Source organism: Channa argus, chromosome 16 (assembly GCF_033026475.1).
Source record: "Channa argus isolate prfri chromosome 16, Channa argus male v1.0, whole genome shotgun sequence".
Classification (NCBI taxonomy): domain Eukaryota; kingdom Metazoa; phylum Chordata; class Actinopteri; order Anabantiformes; family Channidae; genus Channa; species Channa argus.
In genome coordinates, this window is record NC_090212.1 from 12,661,889 (window position 1) to 12,679,972 (window position 18,084).

The 18,084-nt window shown below is 37.7% G+C and overlaps 2 protein-coding genes across 4 annotated transcripts in view; one reads left to right on the forward strand and one right to left on the reverse strand.

Annotated features, from left to right (window-relative positions):
* The window catches only part of fancm (FA complementation group M), a 32,384-nt gene that overhangs the window by 12,099 nt on the left and 2,201 nt on the right, over positions 1-18,084 (reverse strand). For all 3 annotated transcript variants that reach the window (XM_067479532.1, XM_067479531.1, XM_067479530.1), the window contains exons 5-13: positions 5,416-5,547; positions 4,209-4,341; positions 3,886-3,978; positions 3,604-3,708; positions 2,753-2,931; positions 2,130-2,336; positions 1,748-1,988; positions 1,487-1,635; positions 1,018-1,182 (exon numbers count right to left, since the gene is read on the reverse strand). In XM_067479532.1, coding sequence (XP_067335633.1) covers positions 1,018-1,182; positions 1,487-1,635; positions 1,748-1,988; positions 2,130-2,336; positions 2,753-2,931; positions 3,604-3,708; positions 3,886-3,978; positions 4,209-4,341; positions 5,416-5,547 — 1,404 coding nt within the window. The remainder of the gene's footprint in view (positions 1-1,017; positions 1,183-1,486; positions 1,636-1,747; positions 1,989-2,129; positions 2,337-2,752; positions 2,932-3,603; positions 3,709-3,885; positions 3,979-4,208; positions 4,342-5,415; positions 5,548-18,084) is intronic.
* On the forward strand, positions 9,697-17,908 carry soul3 (heme-binding protein soul3). The gene is made up of 5 exons (XM_067479548.1): positions 9,697-10,351; positions 14,669-14,763; positions 15,504-15,645; positions 15,760-15,943; positions 16,168-17,908. Exons 1-5 carry the CDS (start codon positions 10,111-10,113, stop codon positions 16,337-16,339), a joined length of 834 nt encoding a protein of 277 aa, XP_067335649.1. The 5' UTR covers positions 9,697-10,110; the 3' UTR covers positions 16,340-17,908.

The following is an 18,084-nucleotide window of genomic DNA, read 5'->3' on the forward strand; positions in this document are numbered from 1 at the left end:
CACCTCCCCAGTATGGTCAAGATCCAAAAAAAAAAAGGAAAAAATGTCATTAAAGCCCACTTGTTACTTCAGCCAATATTCAGTTTTACAATAATGTCTGAGCCAGTTTTAAGGATTTGGACAAATTCAGCGTTCTTATCGATGGCACAATCTTGTGAAATAGCAGATGGTGCAGACTGGAAGCCAGGAGGTGATAAGGTGTGTAATGGTAAGGGATTGGCTGAATGTAAACAAGGTCAGGAATGGAGCCTCGTCATTAAATTACTGATTATTAAACCACTCAGTGCAGTCTTGCTAAGGATGTTCATTGGAACATGATAACAACTGTTGTGTGACTGGTTTTAACAGATCTGATGAAGCTCCCAGAGAAACAAGATTGATATCATCTAGCCGATAAGTCTACTGTATCATTAGACAGCAAAAACCGATGAATTATGAGTTAAAAGACATCCACCTTCTCTTTTTAGCAAAAACAATCTTCATATTCTCTAAAAAGAATGAATATTTAATACAGTGGTTATTAATAAATCAAACATAAATGAACAAAGCACTGTTTCTAGTGCCGTGTTAAAAAGTTACATTTAGTTTTTTTATTTAAAAAAAAATCTGATTTAAGAGAAAACAAGAAGAGAGGCTACCTGGAAATACCATGCTGAATATTATTTTTTATTTTTTTTACTGAAGCCACAATTATGCCACGGAGCCTGTTTATCATGCCAGGAATTTGCCTTCCAGGTCAGATGAATGCAGTAGCTAAACACAAATCACAATCGTCTGTTCACATGCAACTCAGCTGACTCCTTTCAGTCTGCTGAGTTTATACAGTTTCCTTGAATAAAATAGACTACTTTATTTCTTTTATGAAACTAAAAACGTTATGTAAGATATTTAAACTGATTTTGCATAAAACAAAACAAAACCTTTAGCAGGCTATTATTTTTAATAGTTCGCAGTAGCACCACATTAGCTTTTACCTGATGCTAAAAATATCTAGTAACTAGTAGTTCTAGTTCTCACCTCATTTTCGTCTCTCATGCTGTCAATAAGCTCCATCACTTTAATGAAGTGTTGGCAGCGCTGGGAATGATTAACAACATGGGTAGGAAGTGCTTTGTGCTGCCAGTGTCTCCATTCCCACAAAGACAGCTCTCTGGATGGTGGTCCATTTGTGGAAACTTCCGCCTTTGGGACAATAAATGACATCATACAATATAGGGTAATAGTAAAAGAGAAGCATTATATTCAAGCCAATAATGAATGACACACATAAAGTATTACAGCAGTGTTCTGCTCATATTCCGTTTTTAAACCCATGTCCTTTCCACGTCTAGTTTTCACCTTTCCAGGACATTTTGCTAAGAATTTTTATATACTAAGGGCTAATCACAAAATCATTACAGCGTCAAGACTGCAGCATGTTGTAAACTCAAATCTAGAAAAATCTCTCAACTAAACACAGAAAAAATAATGACAAAAAGTAAGATACCTGAGGTGGTAGATTCCTGGGCAGTGACATGAAGTTTGACTGCCTCAAGAATGGATGAGCTTCATCTTCTTCCAGCCTCATAGTTGTAGCCCACACAGAATATTCTGTACTGCTCAGAAACCCGTCCAACGTTGCACCGCCCTGCCGAACTACCACATTAGACACACATACTAAATCAGACACCCCTGTCCATTTTGTTCCATCAATATATTTTTAAAGGTAATTTACGACTTAAATTTTTATTAATGCCTTATCCCATACTCAGGCTCTGAGGGTGAATGAGTGAGCCCCGACCCTCAGAGTGGGACTGTCGACCCCTGACAGACCTCCTGCTGCTCTCTCTGTGGTCAAACTGGCCACAGGTAATGTGCATCTTGTGCAGCGTGGGGTTCACCCCTTCAGGCAGCATCCGTGGACTGTTGGGGTACATGTGGAATCCGCTTTTGTTGCCAATGATGGACTTGTATACACTACGCTTGTTGCTCTGGCTCTGGTTGTAGGTCTAAAACAAACAAACATAAAAAAAAAAAAACTGTAAAATTGTTCTGAACTGTAGGTATGGAATTGTACAGTGTTTTCAGCTTTTGGTTTGAGTGTGGCTTTGTCTTGCTTTTGTAAATGCAAGTCACTAGAAAACACTCACCCTTTCCTCACGTCCCTCAGCCAGGATGACAACAATTCGCCCATGACGCTTTCGTCCAGTACGTCCCATTCGCTGCACAAGGCGGGTAGGATTCTTCTGTGCATCAAAACAGACAATGACATCCACCTCGCCAATATCTAGCCCTTCCTCCCCCACACAGGTTGACACCAGTGTGTTAAATCCTCCCTGACGGAACCGATGCACCACCTAAAACACAAGTGAGAACAGAAACAAGTCTATAAACACAATAGTAAAAGTATTTTAATCTTTCTATCTTGCACTCTCATCTTGAACATGTCTTTTGGTCTGTAAATCCCAAATAAAATTCCCTTTTATTATCTGGAATATTTGTGTACAGGAGCCAGCAAGACACAGCGTACATTTCCATGTAATTGTTATTACAGTTTACAGAGAGAAACTGCAAAAGTATGCATATAACATTGAAAAACCTACCAATAGAAAACTTGTGCCTTAGTTAAACATGCTAAGGTTAAAGTAAAGCAGTTAAGAATTAAACAGGTAATGACACTCTCCAATCCACTCACAATTCAGGCATGGATCCATAAAAAGATGAATGAATGAATGAATGAATGAATACATAAATAAAAGCATGTAGTCTCTACCTCGAGCTGTTCCTTTTGGGTGAAGCCTTTGACCCCCTTCCCAGATGAGGCTTGGCCCATAAAGGTCATCACCCTGATCAGAGGAGCGTGGCGGTTCAACATAGCTGCTATCTCCTGTACACTTTCACGAAACGATGAAAAGATCATGACGCGGGTGTTTACTTCCTGAACACCTGAACCTGGACATTGACAAGACAGATGAAAAACAGACCAATTGAAAATTCTTTCAGTAACAATGAACTTTCTTTCAGCATTTTATCATACTTTACGACTTTTTGATTCAAATGTTGGAATGCTTTATTGTGTGATGCTCTTCAATTTTATTATACAGAGTCAACACCCACTCATCAAAAATGTCCACATTTAGGATCAAGTTATTTGCTGTTATAAACCCAGTTATGCTAGAATGTTTATTGTGAATAATTTTTCTTTTGGGTATTTAGAAAGACTATGTAAGAAAGTTCTGTCATTGTTGCAGATAGATGATGTAGATAGATGTGTTTGTATCTGCAAATTCCACTTATTTGTGCAGTATTTGATCTTGTGGTCTTGACATTGTCTCGAACTGCTTCTGTCTTGGTCTCGATATATACTAAGGTCTTGGTCTCAGTTAAGTGGTCTTGACTACAACACTGCTGCCCATAACAGCATTTAAAACTCTGTATGGACCTTTATATTTACTATGTATTTTGTAGAGTATAACTTCACTCTAATAAGGCATCTTTGCACAGAATCAAGGCTAAACATTGTATTTGCTGTAACTGGAACACAAAAGAATAATAAAGCTTTAATACAGTGCAATCATTCCAATTATAAGTCAGAGCAAAGCACTGCTATAATAAATAACTCACCCTTATTGATTGCTGAGCTCTCAGCCCACAGTTTAAAATGCTGCAGCACCACTTCCTCCAGCTTCTCCAGTTTGGGGTGACTGTAAATGAATGACTCATCTGGACCTAGAAATAGTTGCCATGCTAGTCACACAGAAATGTTTTTCCACTCGGGAGAAGTGGTATTCCATTATAATATACCACTGGTAAACCAAATTACAAACTTATCATAAACATACCTCATGTGAATTTTATAAAGGATAAGACATTGTAGTAATATAGTATGAGAAGGTGCTCAAGTACCAGCAATAGGCTTCACAAACATTGATTCCATCTCATGGTAAAGGTCCATAAAGGTGGGAGTCCTTTGCAGCTCATTCCTTGCCCGGGACATTTCTGAACAAAGGAAAACGGAGGTAGTACCAAATCATTGACCACATATAAAAGGAATATGCATACAGTCAATACAATACAATACAATAAGTATTAAGAATGTCCAAGTTGAAAGGTTTTAATGTGAATCAGTTGCAGTCCAAACATGCTTAAGTGAGGACCATTCTCTCCTTAATGCTGGCCATTTGTATGGAAAACAAGGAAGGAGTAGGCCTGGAAGAAATGTGACTGACCTCTGGATCCATCCATGATTCCCTGGATGTAAAAGAAGAGCGATCTGAGCCCCATCTGTATCAACAGCTCATAGCCGTGGTACAAACTGATGCAAAGGGCAAAATCGCCTTCCAGCATTCCCTGCTGTTGACCCTGTAGAGCGCAAGAGGGCATGTGAGTCCATGAGACCATGGTAAGAATTGGATTAAAGTATTATTTAATAATGGCAAGCATTGGCGTTCATTACATTTCTCTTTATTAATGTTAATAACATTTTCATTCTATATATAACTGTATAATTTCCAGTTTGTTGCATTTCCTGTCGGTGTGTCAACATTCACTATCAAATAAAGGCAAAAGTTACCAAATATTTTACATCAAATCAACTACTGTAGTGTAGAAATAACGGCTGTGCTGTTGTACTAGATTATGTGGATGTTGCAGGCATAGAAAATACAAAAAAAATGTATTTATAATCCAGGAAAATGCTGTTAAGTTGCAATTGGACCTTTACTTTGAGTTCTGACTGAGTGGCTAGAGAGTCAAGACTATAAACTCTGGAGTCATTAAGTCATTGTCCTGACTTATTGTTCAACACCTGGGGTGTTGTTGTCCTGCCTCCCTTTTTCATGTGTTTTGGTGAAGACACATGCTTTAGGTTGTGAACTGTGACTGTGCAACTGCCTCAGAGAAATGAAAGGGCTGCCTTGTAAGTGTGAGATAAGTGGTGTTGTAGGCCGGGACAACAACCCCCCAGGTGTCTGTCAAAGGAACAATGACTTAATGACTCCAAAAAGTTTATAGGCTGGACTCTCTAGCTAGTTAGTTACAACTGATGAAGCATTTCAAATGAGAGTTGAAATGTTTCCTCAAATTAAAGTCCAGTTGCCACTGAATAGCATTTTCTGGGCTAACCATGACCTGTATGACTAAGATTCTTCACTGGCTTGTTTACAGTCATTAAATATCAGATGATGCTTACATATTTCCAAATGAAAATTTGGTACAATAACATAGGGATCTTCCTTTAGGCACTTTTGGCTCTGACAGGTTACTTTTAAGACTGTCCATAAATCCTGTGTAACTGTTCTCTACAACTTTATGAATCTACAAAGGAGGCACCAGTCATTCTCAATGGCACATGGCAAACTATCATATGAAAACGGTTTATTATAACATATGGCTTAATAATACAGTACAGAAAGATTCATAGCGCATTGCCCATGCCTTGATGTGTGCTGGTGGGTTCTTGCGAAACTGATCCCTGGCAAGGATGAGCTGATATTTGGTGAGAGTCCTCAGGTCCTTTTGTGCCATCACCCGGTTTTGGATCAGGCGTGACATGAATTTCTCCAGCACCTTTGCAGTTGGGTAATAAAGAGATATATAGGTCATGGATAATAGGCCATTTCCTGCATTGAGGTTTAAAGCATCAGCCTGAGTGGCTAGAACATTGCTAACAAAAACCTGGAAAATGCATCTGCACACACAAAGAAACACATTTGTTAGTTTATTAGTAAAACAAACTTGCACACACTCAACAGATGTGTTACTTCAACAACACTAAAACGTGGATGATTTTTTTTCTTCTCCCTGGCCTCATTTCGTAATGATGGAAGAAGAGGTGAAAGCAGTTTGTCAAACAGACCATTTTAACAACATCTATTCATCATCACAGCAGCTGATAATGTGAGGCTGGGTTATTACAATTTCAATTTTAGCCTGGTAGAAATGCTGCTCTAGAAATCGAACAGAATAACAGTCTGCTGTGAAAGAAAGAAAAAGCGGGCTGCTGTTTGAAATCAATTGGCGTAAAAAAAAGGTTTTGTAAGAGATGACAAGCAATTTATTTTTGTTTTTCCTTGTAACAAGAGGACACCAAGCGTAATTATGGTATTATGTACAAAGTAGGCCAAATGATGTAATAGTCAACTAACACAAATCTCACATTTTTAGATTTGTAAATTCTATTAAATATATATGTTATTACACCTAGTAATATAGAAAATTTTTTCTATAGAATAGAAAAATGGCAGATTATATTCACAAACACATTCTAAAACACAAAATTTTTGAGATATTTTTTCAGTAAAAGTTTTTTTTTTGTTATGACATACACTCCATCTTTCACATTATACCATAACAATTGCTCCTGGAACCTGAACAAGATACTGATAGTAATTCAGAATCCAAGGAGACAGAATAAAAGACACTAAACTGTAGCTTTCCTCTCTAAGTGAAACCTGAGCTAATTGGGTAAATCTCAGACTGTTTCTCTGATGAAAGAGTGCTTCATATGGCTTATGAAGACAAAAACGAAGAGTTAAATAACAACCTTTAAACCCACTGACCTTTTAGAAAATATCAACAGCTATATCAAGTAGCCCCAAATGTTCTTTCATGAGAGTGTAAGGAGGCAAGCCCATCTGGTTAGCCATTGACTCCGTTACACATGATATGGTTTAAACTTGAAAACAGATGCCTTAACAGGTAAATATCAAAGGAAATCTATTGAGAAATTGAGGAACAAACTAGAGCTTTGAAAATTGTGCATCACAGAGACAATAGTGACTTTGAGAGTTTAACAATTTAGATAGGAAAGCAAGGTTTTCATTTGACCATATCATTTAAAAAAGAAATGATTATAAATTAAATGAAATAATGAAAGGAAATAATTAATGTTATTGTGAAGGTTGTGAACATAGAATTTAGTATAATAGTATATTAAACTGATATATACAACTAATGTAGACTATCGTATACATATGCAATTACATTACATGTGTAATATGCACGTGCAAAATACTTCAATTAATGTCTTCTCCTTATTATTTCTTCCATGTACAGACAAATGAAATAAATTATGGACCACAGAGTTGGATGTAGGTTTGATTGATTGGCACAGGGCTCATGTGATCCTGTGTACAGAAGAATATAGGCCAGATGGGCAAGACAATACTGCTGCTTTATCTATAAATGGTTGCATAAGCAAATGAAAAAAAAAAAAAAGGGAGGAGCACTTGAATGTAATTAAGAGGTATGTGACATGGCCTAGAAGCCACCTTAAACCTTAGACATAGAATTAGCCATAAGTGACAGATACAGCTACTAGCCAGAAAGGGACAGATTTTGTGAGTGCTAATTTTGCTAAAAGCCATCCTACTGTGACCTGATGTTTCCATGAAAGGGGTTTACATGTAAACTTATAATAGACTACACTTATTCTTTGATAAGTGATTTGGTCAAAAATAATGACAAATGTCCATTCCAAACTATCTAGATCCATAGTATGGTGCTTTTCTTAACATCAACTAAAAACACAAATCCATTCACATTTTCTATTTTACTTTAAACTTTGATAACAGATTAGTTTCTTTCACATCTAATTGTGGTTGTGTTTGAGAAGGATGGATGAGAAGGAAAATGATGAGAACAACCTTGGTAACAGTCATGTTCTTAACTCAAAAAAAAAATAATAAAAAAAACACTGTTGCATTTCTTGCTGTTGAAGGTCAACACATTTCACAGCTTCTTCAACACTAATTCTCATAGACAATTGACATTTTCTGCAAAATGAAAAAAGCTTATAGCTTGTTTATAGAACATCAAACACTGCAGCCTTTATGTCATAAAATACATGCTCACCCTTAACTAAATCTGATGACAAAGAGTTCAGCTTGAGATGCTCTAAATAGATTACCTCTTTGGATTTAGGTAACTTCTCTGACCATACCCTAGATCCAACTTTACATATTTGCCCTACTAGTTGAATTTTTCCAAGAGGAACAAAGTTAGCTTTTTTTCACATTTTTTTAATCTATCCACCAAGGAGGAACTGAAAGTTTGTGCATGTTAAGGAGACACAGGCAGCATTAAGAGAAAGGGCTCCAAGCTGACTACAAGACACAACATCCTCCCCTTTCCATCTCATTCTCTCTCCAATTAATTGACAGGTGGAGCACAATGTGGGAATGTGTGCACAGCAGTCAGGTCCAGATTATAGGATTTCTCAGAACCAGATTAGTGACGTTGTTGTTTTTGTCTGGTTGAACTGTAGAGTGAAATAACAGAATGTGAGAGAGAAAACAATATGTGCTAGTTCAACTGCAGTTTCACTGTGTAAGGTTGTTTCCTTTACTGTGATTAACACTACAATCAGAAAGAGAAAGGCTACAATTATGTAGGTCCCATTTGCAAACACAAGTACATTCTAAAAATTTAAATTAAATATAAATAATGTTGATTTAAGACTTGAAATTATAACATATAACATTATTAAAATAGTGTAAGAGAGAGGTGAGGATGTAGGCCAAATGACAATTGGTTCAACAGCAGCCTCACTGAGCATGATCTGTTGAGAAGGTTAGCTGATTGGTTGAGTGGCGTGGAGCTAAGTGACGTAGGGAATCAGTGAAAAAGCCAGTCTGAAGGCAGCTATAACAGAAACTACACTAAGCTGAGCTCACAGTTCTGTGTGTCAACAATGGGATGGACAGGAATGATGTCTGTTTGTGCATTTGTAAACGTGTGTATGGTAAAGCTTGATTGCCCTAACTGATGCCTATGGTGGGAATAAGAAAAGCTTTGCTTAAATGAAGTGTAAACATTTCAATATGCTAAATAGTGATACAACTCTTGTAGAACTCCTCAAAAACTCTAAAAACTATTAATGATCTTTTAGAGGAAAATGCAAACACTGACAGATTTATAATGAATACATATGATGGCTAACACCCCAGTTATGGTGTGGGTGGATATGTTCAGGTCTACTGCCATGCAGTGGGGCTACCTGTTGGGCCTGTTTCTGTAGCAGATTTTGAGATGTGTGTCCATGTCCACGTGTGTCTATGTTTGCATGTGTGTATTTAGATGAAGACTCTCCCACAGACTTTAGAGGATTACATAATGGCCTCTCTACGTGCATGTTGAAGGGTGCAACATGGTGGATGGCTGCTGAACACAGATTAGAGGAAATCCTGCCTAGTCTGTCCCCTAGTGCACAAGTAAAAGTACTATCTATTAAAATAATGACCGCTTAGAAACAGACGTATCAAAGCAAACAACACAATTAAAAGTGTTCTCTCTCTTTTTTTTATTTTAAATAAGGTCTTAAAGACTCATTTTTACTTTACAGTAGAATATTTTGCTATCCTGTCACCAACAGGTTGTGACAAAAATTGTTGGTGTGTTAACAAAACTTGTATATTCATGGAATCTAAAAAGTAAAAAATTAACTATAATAATTTATAAATCCATCTGAAGTGTAAGATTTCACAAGTTTAATTGAAAAATCCTTGCAGTTTCATCCACCATGGCTAACTGAAGAATAGTCCTACTTCAAACCTCTGCCACTAAACAACACAAGTCAGGCAAACCTATTTTATTTTTAAACACCTGTCAGACAGCATTAATTCAAAGTGGATTTATATGGAAACAAATAGTAAAAACACGCCAAACAAATGCAAAGACGGTGGTCAAGGGCTTCGGGGATTACTGTAGGGTATGCCGGTGGGGGTCTCGTCTCGGGAGGAGGAGGGTGATGTGGGAGCTCGCAGCGTCACGTGGTCCGCCCTCATCCCCCTATAAATACCGCATGCACCGCCGGACACAACAAGGAAAGGAACAGTTTGTTCCGCGTAGCAGAAGGCGAGGAGTTGTTTTTGCTTGGTGTTTAGTAAGTAAAAGTACCCACAGCAAATAAATATGGCTTGTTTAAGTCAGATATAACACAGTAAATTTAAATATCCTTAAAAACGTCGGGGAAAGCTTCGTAGTATCTGGTATGTTGACAGAAAGCAACGCAAAAGATTGACACTTAAACGAAGCGCAAATTCACAAGTGCTTTTACTATTGTTTTTAAACGTTTTTACCCAACCCTTCGAGGTTTTTTTCCTGGGTGGGTAATTACTCTTACGAACAGAAATGGACCGGGGGGGCTGCCAAATGAGCGGCGGTGGCGGAGGTGTTGACGGCAGCGGGCCCGACCAACACGGGATGATCACAATGGAGGACCTGGAGTCTTTCTCCGAAGACCAACTGTCAGACTCCGGCAATGGTAGTCTGCAAGAAGAGGGAGAAACCATGGAGGAAGACGAAAATCCAGACCGACTGTTGCACTACTGGCAGGACGTGGCGAGGGGACACCAAGTGGAAGTTTCCCAAGGTAAAAAAACAAAACAAATACACACGTATCATGCATACAATACAACAAACATTGTGTAGGTAAGTTGCCTGATATTAGTGGAAAAGATTATGTCTACTTTTTATATCCCAGCCTTTGGCATAAACGTAGATCTACAGACAGGTAAAAACAACAACTAACCACCTGGTGGACTTCAGAGCACTTTGGCTGAACTTCATCAAAGCATTTTACTGTATCATGAACGCTGACCTACTTTCCAGGGAGGCACCTCATCAGTTCAGGCAGGACAACACATCCCCAGACTTTCACACCTTCTTACGGTTCAACTATTAAACTGTATAGTTGTTAAAAAGTAAATGAATTTAATGTAATGCCACATCTTGGAGCGCACACACTAAATGTTGAACTCAAAGCATGCACACAAATTGTGACACAAAGGGCAAAACTGCTGTATAATAATTACAACAATGGATACACACTTATGTTTCCTCAAGTGTGATCATGGGATATCTAGGGTCCCTGGAGGGACTTCTGATGAGTCACAGAAAAATGAGAAATAGTTTCGAAGTTCTATCTACCAAAATAACGATATGTGCAGATATGTCTCTTTAGGCCTACTTATTACACTAAAGTCTGTCAATCACATCCACCTTTTTAGGCCATTAAAATGAAATAATTGTAAAAAGCTGTTACACACCTATTTTAATGTGACATTACTGTCTTTGTATGGTTTTCACAATATGCCCTGAATTTATACGTAGGAATTTATACAGGAAAATCAGGTCTGCATGGATGGTTAACTATGATGTTAACAGGTATATAAATATTATGTAAATAGAAAATACAACCCGTATTTTCTATTTACGTTCTTCTTTTGGGATTCATTGTTTATGAAAAACAGGCCAATATCACTGTCACTATTAAGAATTACAATTGTGGTATGGTCTTATACCAGCATAGCATTAGTACTGTTTACAACCTGCTGACTCCCCTGAAGTAAACATTTAACATTGTAAACTCTGTTGACTGGAACACAGAATTTGCCATTTGCTCTGCGTTTATTAGCAATTTGATTATTTCAGGCTCAACGTGAAAAAATCCTCATAGGACACAAAATATCTGCTTTGTTTTACTGGGAAATGCAAATGATAATTTCACAATATTAGCTAGACCAGGATAGACACTGATTCGTCGGTTTTTTTAATATTTGATATGACACTACTGACACAATGGTAAGTCATCTGAGTTACATGGGCATAAGGAGAAAGTCAAATTAAAATTGTATCTATTAACATTGTTATAGAACCACTGTTTGAGCTTAATGCTGTACAATAACACCATTGATCAATAAGACTGATTTAGAATTTAAAACTTCAAAGCTGACTAAAAGATTGCAGCTTTGTCGACCTATGGTTACGGTGCCTTCAATGTTTTGTTTACCTCAGCTATATTCAAGCTATGAGCGCAACCTCAATAGCAGAAAGGGGCGTGATTTTTGTTGTTTATATGCATTTGTAATCTGTCTGCAGGCTGTATAGAGAGTGTTCAGGACTGCACGAGGGTAAACTGCTTTGCAACTCCTGAATAGAAAATATGGCCTTTAGTGTACCAGTGTCTGAGTTTGCCTTAATGTTGCAGTTGAGCTGTGCCCAGGCAGCTGTTGCAGGGCAGAATGTCCAAATCCATGTTCTAAAATTATCTTTACACTATATTTCAATGATAGTATGTGTACCAAATGTAGCAGCCTAGTTTTCATAAAATAGGGGTAACATGACATTTGCTTTATTGTTATGCAAATAACTGTGGTGAATCCACATAAACAAAAAAATGTTTTATATTTCTCAAATTAATATAATTTTAGTTTGTGTGCCTTTTTTAATCAATGTCAGTTTTGTGAACTTATATCTTCAGCAGTCCTGGTGTTATGTACAGATATTTAGAAATCTGGAGGCTTTCACATCGCTGCAAATCACAGATCCTGAATACACAGATACAATCGGCCTGTTGAGATAAGAGAAAGCTGAACAATTTAATTCCCGATTCACAGCAATTGCATGCAGTTTTCAAAATACAGTTCAAGTATCTAACTTTACAGAACATAGCACAATAAGGAGTGAATAAGTGAATATAATATTGTGTATTTTTCTTTGTTATAAAAAAGTTGTAAAACAAACTTAATCTGGTTAAGCCATTTGTCAGGCATCTCCAGTAACACAGGTGGACTCCTAATATGGAACTGCACGAAATCTTTTGCTGGTTCTTCGTGACCAAGGGGGAATTAGCAAGGCATTGGCTGTACTGGTACTGCCGTTGTGGCTTCTAAGTCCTGCAAAACTGTAGCCAAGGACACAGACAAGGGCACAATCAAATCCACTGCTCTAATTAGGATGAGACTTGAGGAATTGGGACGAGGTAGATGTCCAGGTGATCTTGTTGGCTGCTGCACATCATGAAAAGCTGCTTGCATGGAGCAAGTATTTACTTGAGCAAATGCTACTTCAATGAAAGCATCACTGCAGCCTGTTTTTAGTAATGTTATTATCGTCAGGCTAGGAACTATTACATCTGACCCTGTGAGCATTAGCACATGGGTGCCACAGGAGACTGTACTGGCCCCTTTCCCCAACACCCTTTATACCGTTGTATTCATGTATAACACTGAACCTTGGACTGCAGGTTGAGGATAGGCTGGACTGGTCAATTAACACTGACCGTGTCTACAAGAAGGTGCAGTGTAGACTGTATTTTCTCAATCTGTGGTTGGTAGAACTATGGGGATGGGGGTCCACACAGAGGCTGGACAAATGAATTAATAAGGCCACCTCTGTGATTGGTGTAGAGCAGGATTCTGTGATGTTGATGGTGGAAAGGAGAATACTTAACAAACTGCTCTATGTGATGGATGACAGCAGACATCCACTGCATGATGTGGACGATGGGACAGAGGAGCTCCTTCAGTGAGAGGCTGCTCTCTATGAACTGCTCCACTGAAAGACTCAGGAGGTCCTTCCTGCCCAGAGCCATAAGACTTTTCAATACATCAATGAGGAGGGGAGGAAGAGCAGCATTGGACTGATGTAAATAGATCTTATTTACTTACAGCACTGCTTGTTTTATTGGTTATTGCTTGTATTTCTTTTTAATGTGATTGCTTTATTTTACTGTGATTTGTGGTGCGGCGATTTTAACTGAGCAGTTCGAAAATGGAATTTCCCTTGGGATAAATAAAGATTCTGTCTATCCTTCCTTCTATTAGTAAACACTAAATAAACAGTAACTATCTTGGTGTCCCATCATAAATGTTGACACTAACAAATGCCTGAGTAGATCCAAAAGTCTACAAACAAATTGAACTGCAGTATTCTTTTGCCAAATAACACAAATCTAACTTACTGCAATGATGAATTTTTTTACCATACTAATCTGTTGCAAAAAAATTGTTATTGCATTTTTGAGAGTTTGAAACAAATTATTAGAAAACAAATATGAGCAGGTGTGTGGTCTGTTCCCATCAATCTACATTTTGTTTTATTATGATTGCCACAGTTAAAAAAAGCATTTATTTCACATGCCAGTGTTTGAAGTATATCATGGGATGAAGCTAAGCAGACATTTTAAACCACATTATGTCTCATTCTTGCCAAATTAAAAACATTTCAGTTACTCAGAAACCAATGAGCTTGCTTGTGCATGTGTTTTCTGTTTTCTTTCCTCCCTGTATTTGAAGATACAGGAAGGAAAAAACATCTCGTCAAATGTTCATGCTCATTATCCTTCCCAAGGCATTCCCTTAATCATGGATTTCCAATGCCGCCTTCATTTCTCAAGATCCTGCTAAATGAGTTTAGATGGACATACCTCAACCCCTGCCTTGCTTCATTGTATGGACTAACAAAATGTGATAGCATTGGGTTCATCTTGACTGGCTTGTATTTCTACAATGGAACAATGGAAGATAATTCAGTGTGAAAGAAATAACATCAGTATATCATGAAAGAGGTAAATACATTATGTTACACTGTTTCCAAGACATACTGCTTTAGTTTTTCTCTGTTAATGCTGTTGTATACCTGGGCAGCTTCAGTGACTGTTTTCTCCATCAGCTCTAATAAACATTACACTCTGTGACATCCTGGTACAGTTCTCTGCCCATCTGGCAGCCTTCTCTCACACAATATACCAACACAGCTTGGCAGCATCTTACTAAGTCAAAGTATGTGACTCATACAGTTTCTTCTTTTTCATATATGTTAATTCCTATAACATGCAAGCTCAAAACTACAACTTTAAAAAGCGGCAAATATAAATAATGGATGGTTGTTAATTTATCATTGACAGAGATGGCAGAACCTATTCAACAGCTAACCAGCAACAATCAAGGACGCAGTCACAGGGAACGTGTCCCCTTCACCCTTCTCACACGCAAAGAAAAGGTATCTGCAATGACTTACTACTGTTAACACTCAGTTAACAATGACACACATCAGCATCTCTAAATCTTACCACCTTGTAGTAGCACATACAAAACCGGCTATGGCAGATTAGGCCATTTTAAAAGTAAGGCCATCACCGACATCATCATCAGTCCATGACCAAATACAGACCTTCTGCAGGAGTATGGGTCAGCTATTTATTTTTTTACATAATGATCATGTCCCTCAATGCTATACAGACTTTAAACTCCTTAGGGGGGCACATAAATAAAGAGAGCTAATTGGTTTAACTTGAGTTAATTAGTTCATTTAAACTTGGCTGGAGTCTCTGGTTCAACCCAGGACAATCATGGTATCCTAATTTTAGAGCAGGTTTTAGTGTCTTGCGAAGCATACTTGAAACATTTGGTCAGTGCAAAGACGCCGTCCAAATAAAAGAAAAAAAAAACCAAAAACCCAGAATATTTACTCTCTAAAACATACAATCATAGAAATGTAACATTAATAAGTATATGACACTACTTAACACTTGGAGCTTCATACAGCATGTCCCAGTCTGATTTGCTAGGTCTGAATAAAGTCAGACAATTGGCGGATCAGATCATTTGCAGCCATTTTCGGTGGCATTCTTAAGTCTGATGAAAATGTCTTTCCTGAGGAAGCTTAATTCATTTTAAAATGGTATTTACAAAGTGCTTAGGTTCTAATTCTGTCTTCTATTGTCATCTTCACTTTTTTAGTGTGGTGAACTGCTCTATGAGAAACGCCACTATGAAAAGGGCCACTGGGCTTGTATCACAATGCGTGAGGACACTTACGAACAGAGTATCTGCTATGGTTTCATGAGGATAATGAGATACATTTGCCAGCAGAACTCTCTAGGTAAGTCCACTGTCAAGGATATCTAATACAATTATGGTCTGGCCCTTTCAATCTCAGACTTTTCCCATTCGTTTACTAATTTCATCTCCAAACCATTCCGTTTTCTTCATCTAGGTGACTATCTGGGCATGTCGCTTCCCATTGTGACAGTGGTGCACACAGATGAGAACCACTCTGTGATCTCCCATGATGTTACTGTGGCATACTACCTTCCGACTGAGCATCAGGCACAGCCTCCACAACCTCATGATAGTGACATCATTATAGAGATCTGGCCTGCCACTGTTGTATACACAAGGTTCGAAGAGAGAAAAAAATACTGCTTCTACTATTTTAAATGTCATAATAACTATAAGTTCTAAAAGGGAGGGTTTATTACTTACATAGTTAACATGATTGTGTGGATTTACAAATCGGTACAAGTGGAATTAATGGTTATCTTGTTTTTCTGCTTGGCATTGAGGTGAAATTTTTTTTTTAATGTCTCATACTCAAGCACCATTTCCTCTTTATCCCTCCAAGGCCCTTCACCGGTCCCACCAATGAAGTGACCATCATTAACCAGATCAATGCCATGGCAGAGCTGCTAGACTCTCCTGGTGTGTGTGTCAACGACTCCTTTATCGTGGCCGGCTACACTAACCCGGCTCACAACAACCGTCAGAATGAGATCTGGTTCCTAGAGCGACGCTGAGTTGAGAAATATTCAACCTCTTATCTCTTACCTTTGAGCCTCACAAAGACTCCCTTAAAACTGCCCCAGCCCAGCTGCTACCCCAGGTACAACATGCTCTCTGGTCCACCACCTCTGTCTGAAATGACAACCAGCTCAATACACTCCACATCAATTTGGGATTGATTCCAAAAAATAATAAGTTTATCTTAGACAGAACCTCATTTCACCCATTAAAAACTGAACTAAACCGCTGCCTATTCCTAAACACAGCACCCTCTTGTTTAAAGTTGAAATTTAGTTTTGACTTTTAGAGACCTGTGTCTGTCAGAAAATTCCACAGAAAAAGACAGTCTCTCTTTTCCGCAACAGAATCACACTCCCAGTGGACACGCAGCCTTATGTTTCGTTTCTGTTGCATAGTGTCTTGTCCTATAGGGTGAGGGTCAATAACCACAAATATAAATTATATAGTTTGGATAAGTGATTTTAGCTGTGTCATTGTTGATCCAGAGTTTGTCTTTTTGGACTAAATAATTCACTGAAGGTAAAAAAAGCCATGTGATGCCAGTCACACTTCAACAAAAACTAATGTAACACTAATGTTCTACAAACCAAATGCTGAAAAACTGACTTTACAGCTGAATGACAATCACAATAAAATGTACACACACACACACCATTTTCTCTCAAGAATATATCGCAAATATGTTAATTCCTTGTGTTACAGGTCTCGCTCACACAAAGGAACAGTTATGTCTATGTACCTATGTCTCATGCTCTTTCTAAATGCTACTGTGTCAGTGTTAGTGAGCATTCACAAAAGTACTGGATATACCTTGCTGCTGAGTAGAAACAATGCAACAAAGAAAAATAGAGCACTTAAAATCTCTACTGTATTATTGCAAATTATTTTTTTAAATATTTCTGTTTATAGTTCAAATTACTTTTATTGTTCTTTGACTGATCTGAGAGGAGTTAATAAAGTCAGGGACAGGTGTGTTCATATCTGTCTTCACTATATTTTAAAATAAAATATACCAGTGCAGTCATACAAAAACAAAGTTACAAACCAGCTACATTACAGTTTCTGGTAATGTAGGAATGTGTCTGCTTTTGCTTTTTGGGTACCAGGGAAATAAAACAGAATAAATAAGCCAAATCACAATAAGATGCAAGATGTTTTACAGAGGAAGGCAGCTGTTAAGTGTATGAAATTAAATGTTAATTTTAACTGAAATTGTGAGAAACTGTTTTGCCACCTCGGTTCTTTTTAAAAAACTTTGTATTATGTTGGTAAGGTTGCCCAGTCTTGACATCAATATATCCAAATCTAATTTGTGTTTCATTAAATTATTGTAGGGTTGATATATTTTATGACAACTGTGGACTTGCAAAACCATGAAACATGTAGGCTGGTTTTTCCTTTAAAAAGTTGGTTATTCGGGAACATTATGTGTGATTTAATTTGGTTTCCTTTCTTTTTGCTGTTTTTTTTTTTAGTGTTTGAAAATGTGTGCTGTACTGTGAAACAGTATAAGGGCAACAAGAGCTACTGTGTTTTCTTTGTTCAATAAAAATGTGCTTGACTTCTGTCTTTTGTAAATATGTAATGATGTTGCACCTTATTGGGCACATTCATTATACACAATGCACGTGTTCTACACAACTGAGGGAATAAATTCAAAACATGTAGAATGACGACTTCTCACAAGAGGGACACACATGCCGAGAAATAATACAAACAAAAGTAATATCAGAAAGAA

Coding starts and splice junctions, on each gene's coding strand:
- soul3 (XM_067479548.1), top strand. CDS start 10,111: ATGGACCGGGGGGGCTGCCAAATGAGCGGCGGTGGCGGAGGTGTTGAC. Junction 10,352..14,668: donor CCAAGTGGAAGTTTCCCAAG/GTAAAAAAACAA, acceptor TATCATTGACAG/AGATGGCAGAACCTATTCAA. Junction 15,646..15,759: donor TTGCCAGCAGAACTCTCTAG/GTAAGTCCACTG, acceptor TTCTTCATCTAG/GTGACTATCTGGGCATGTCG.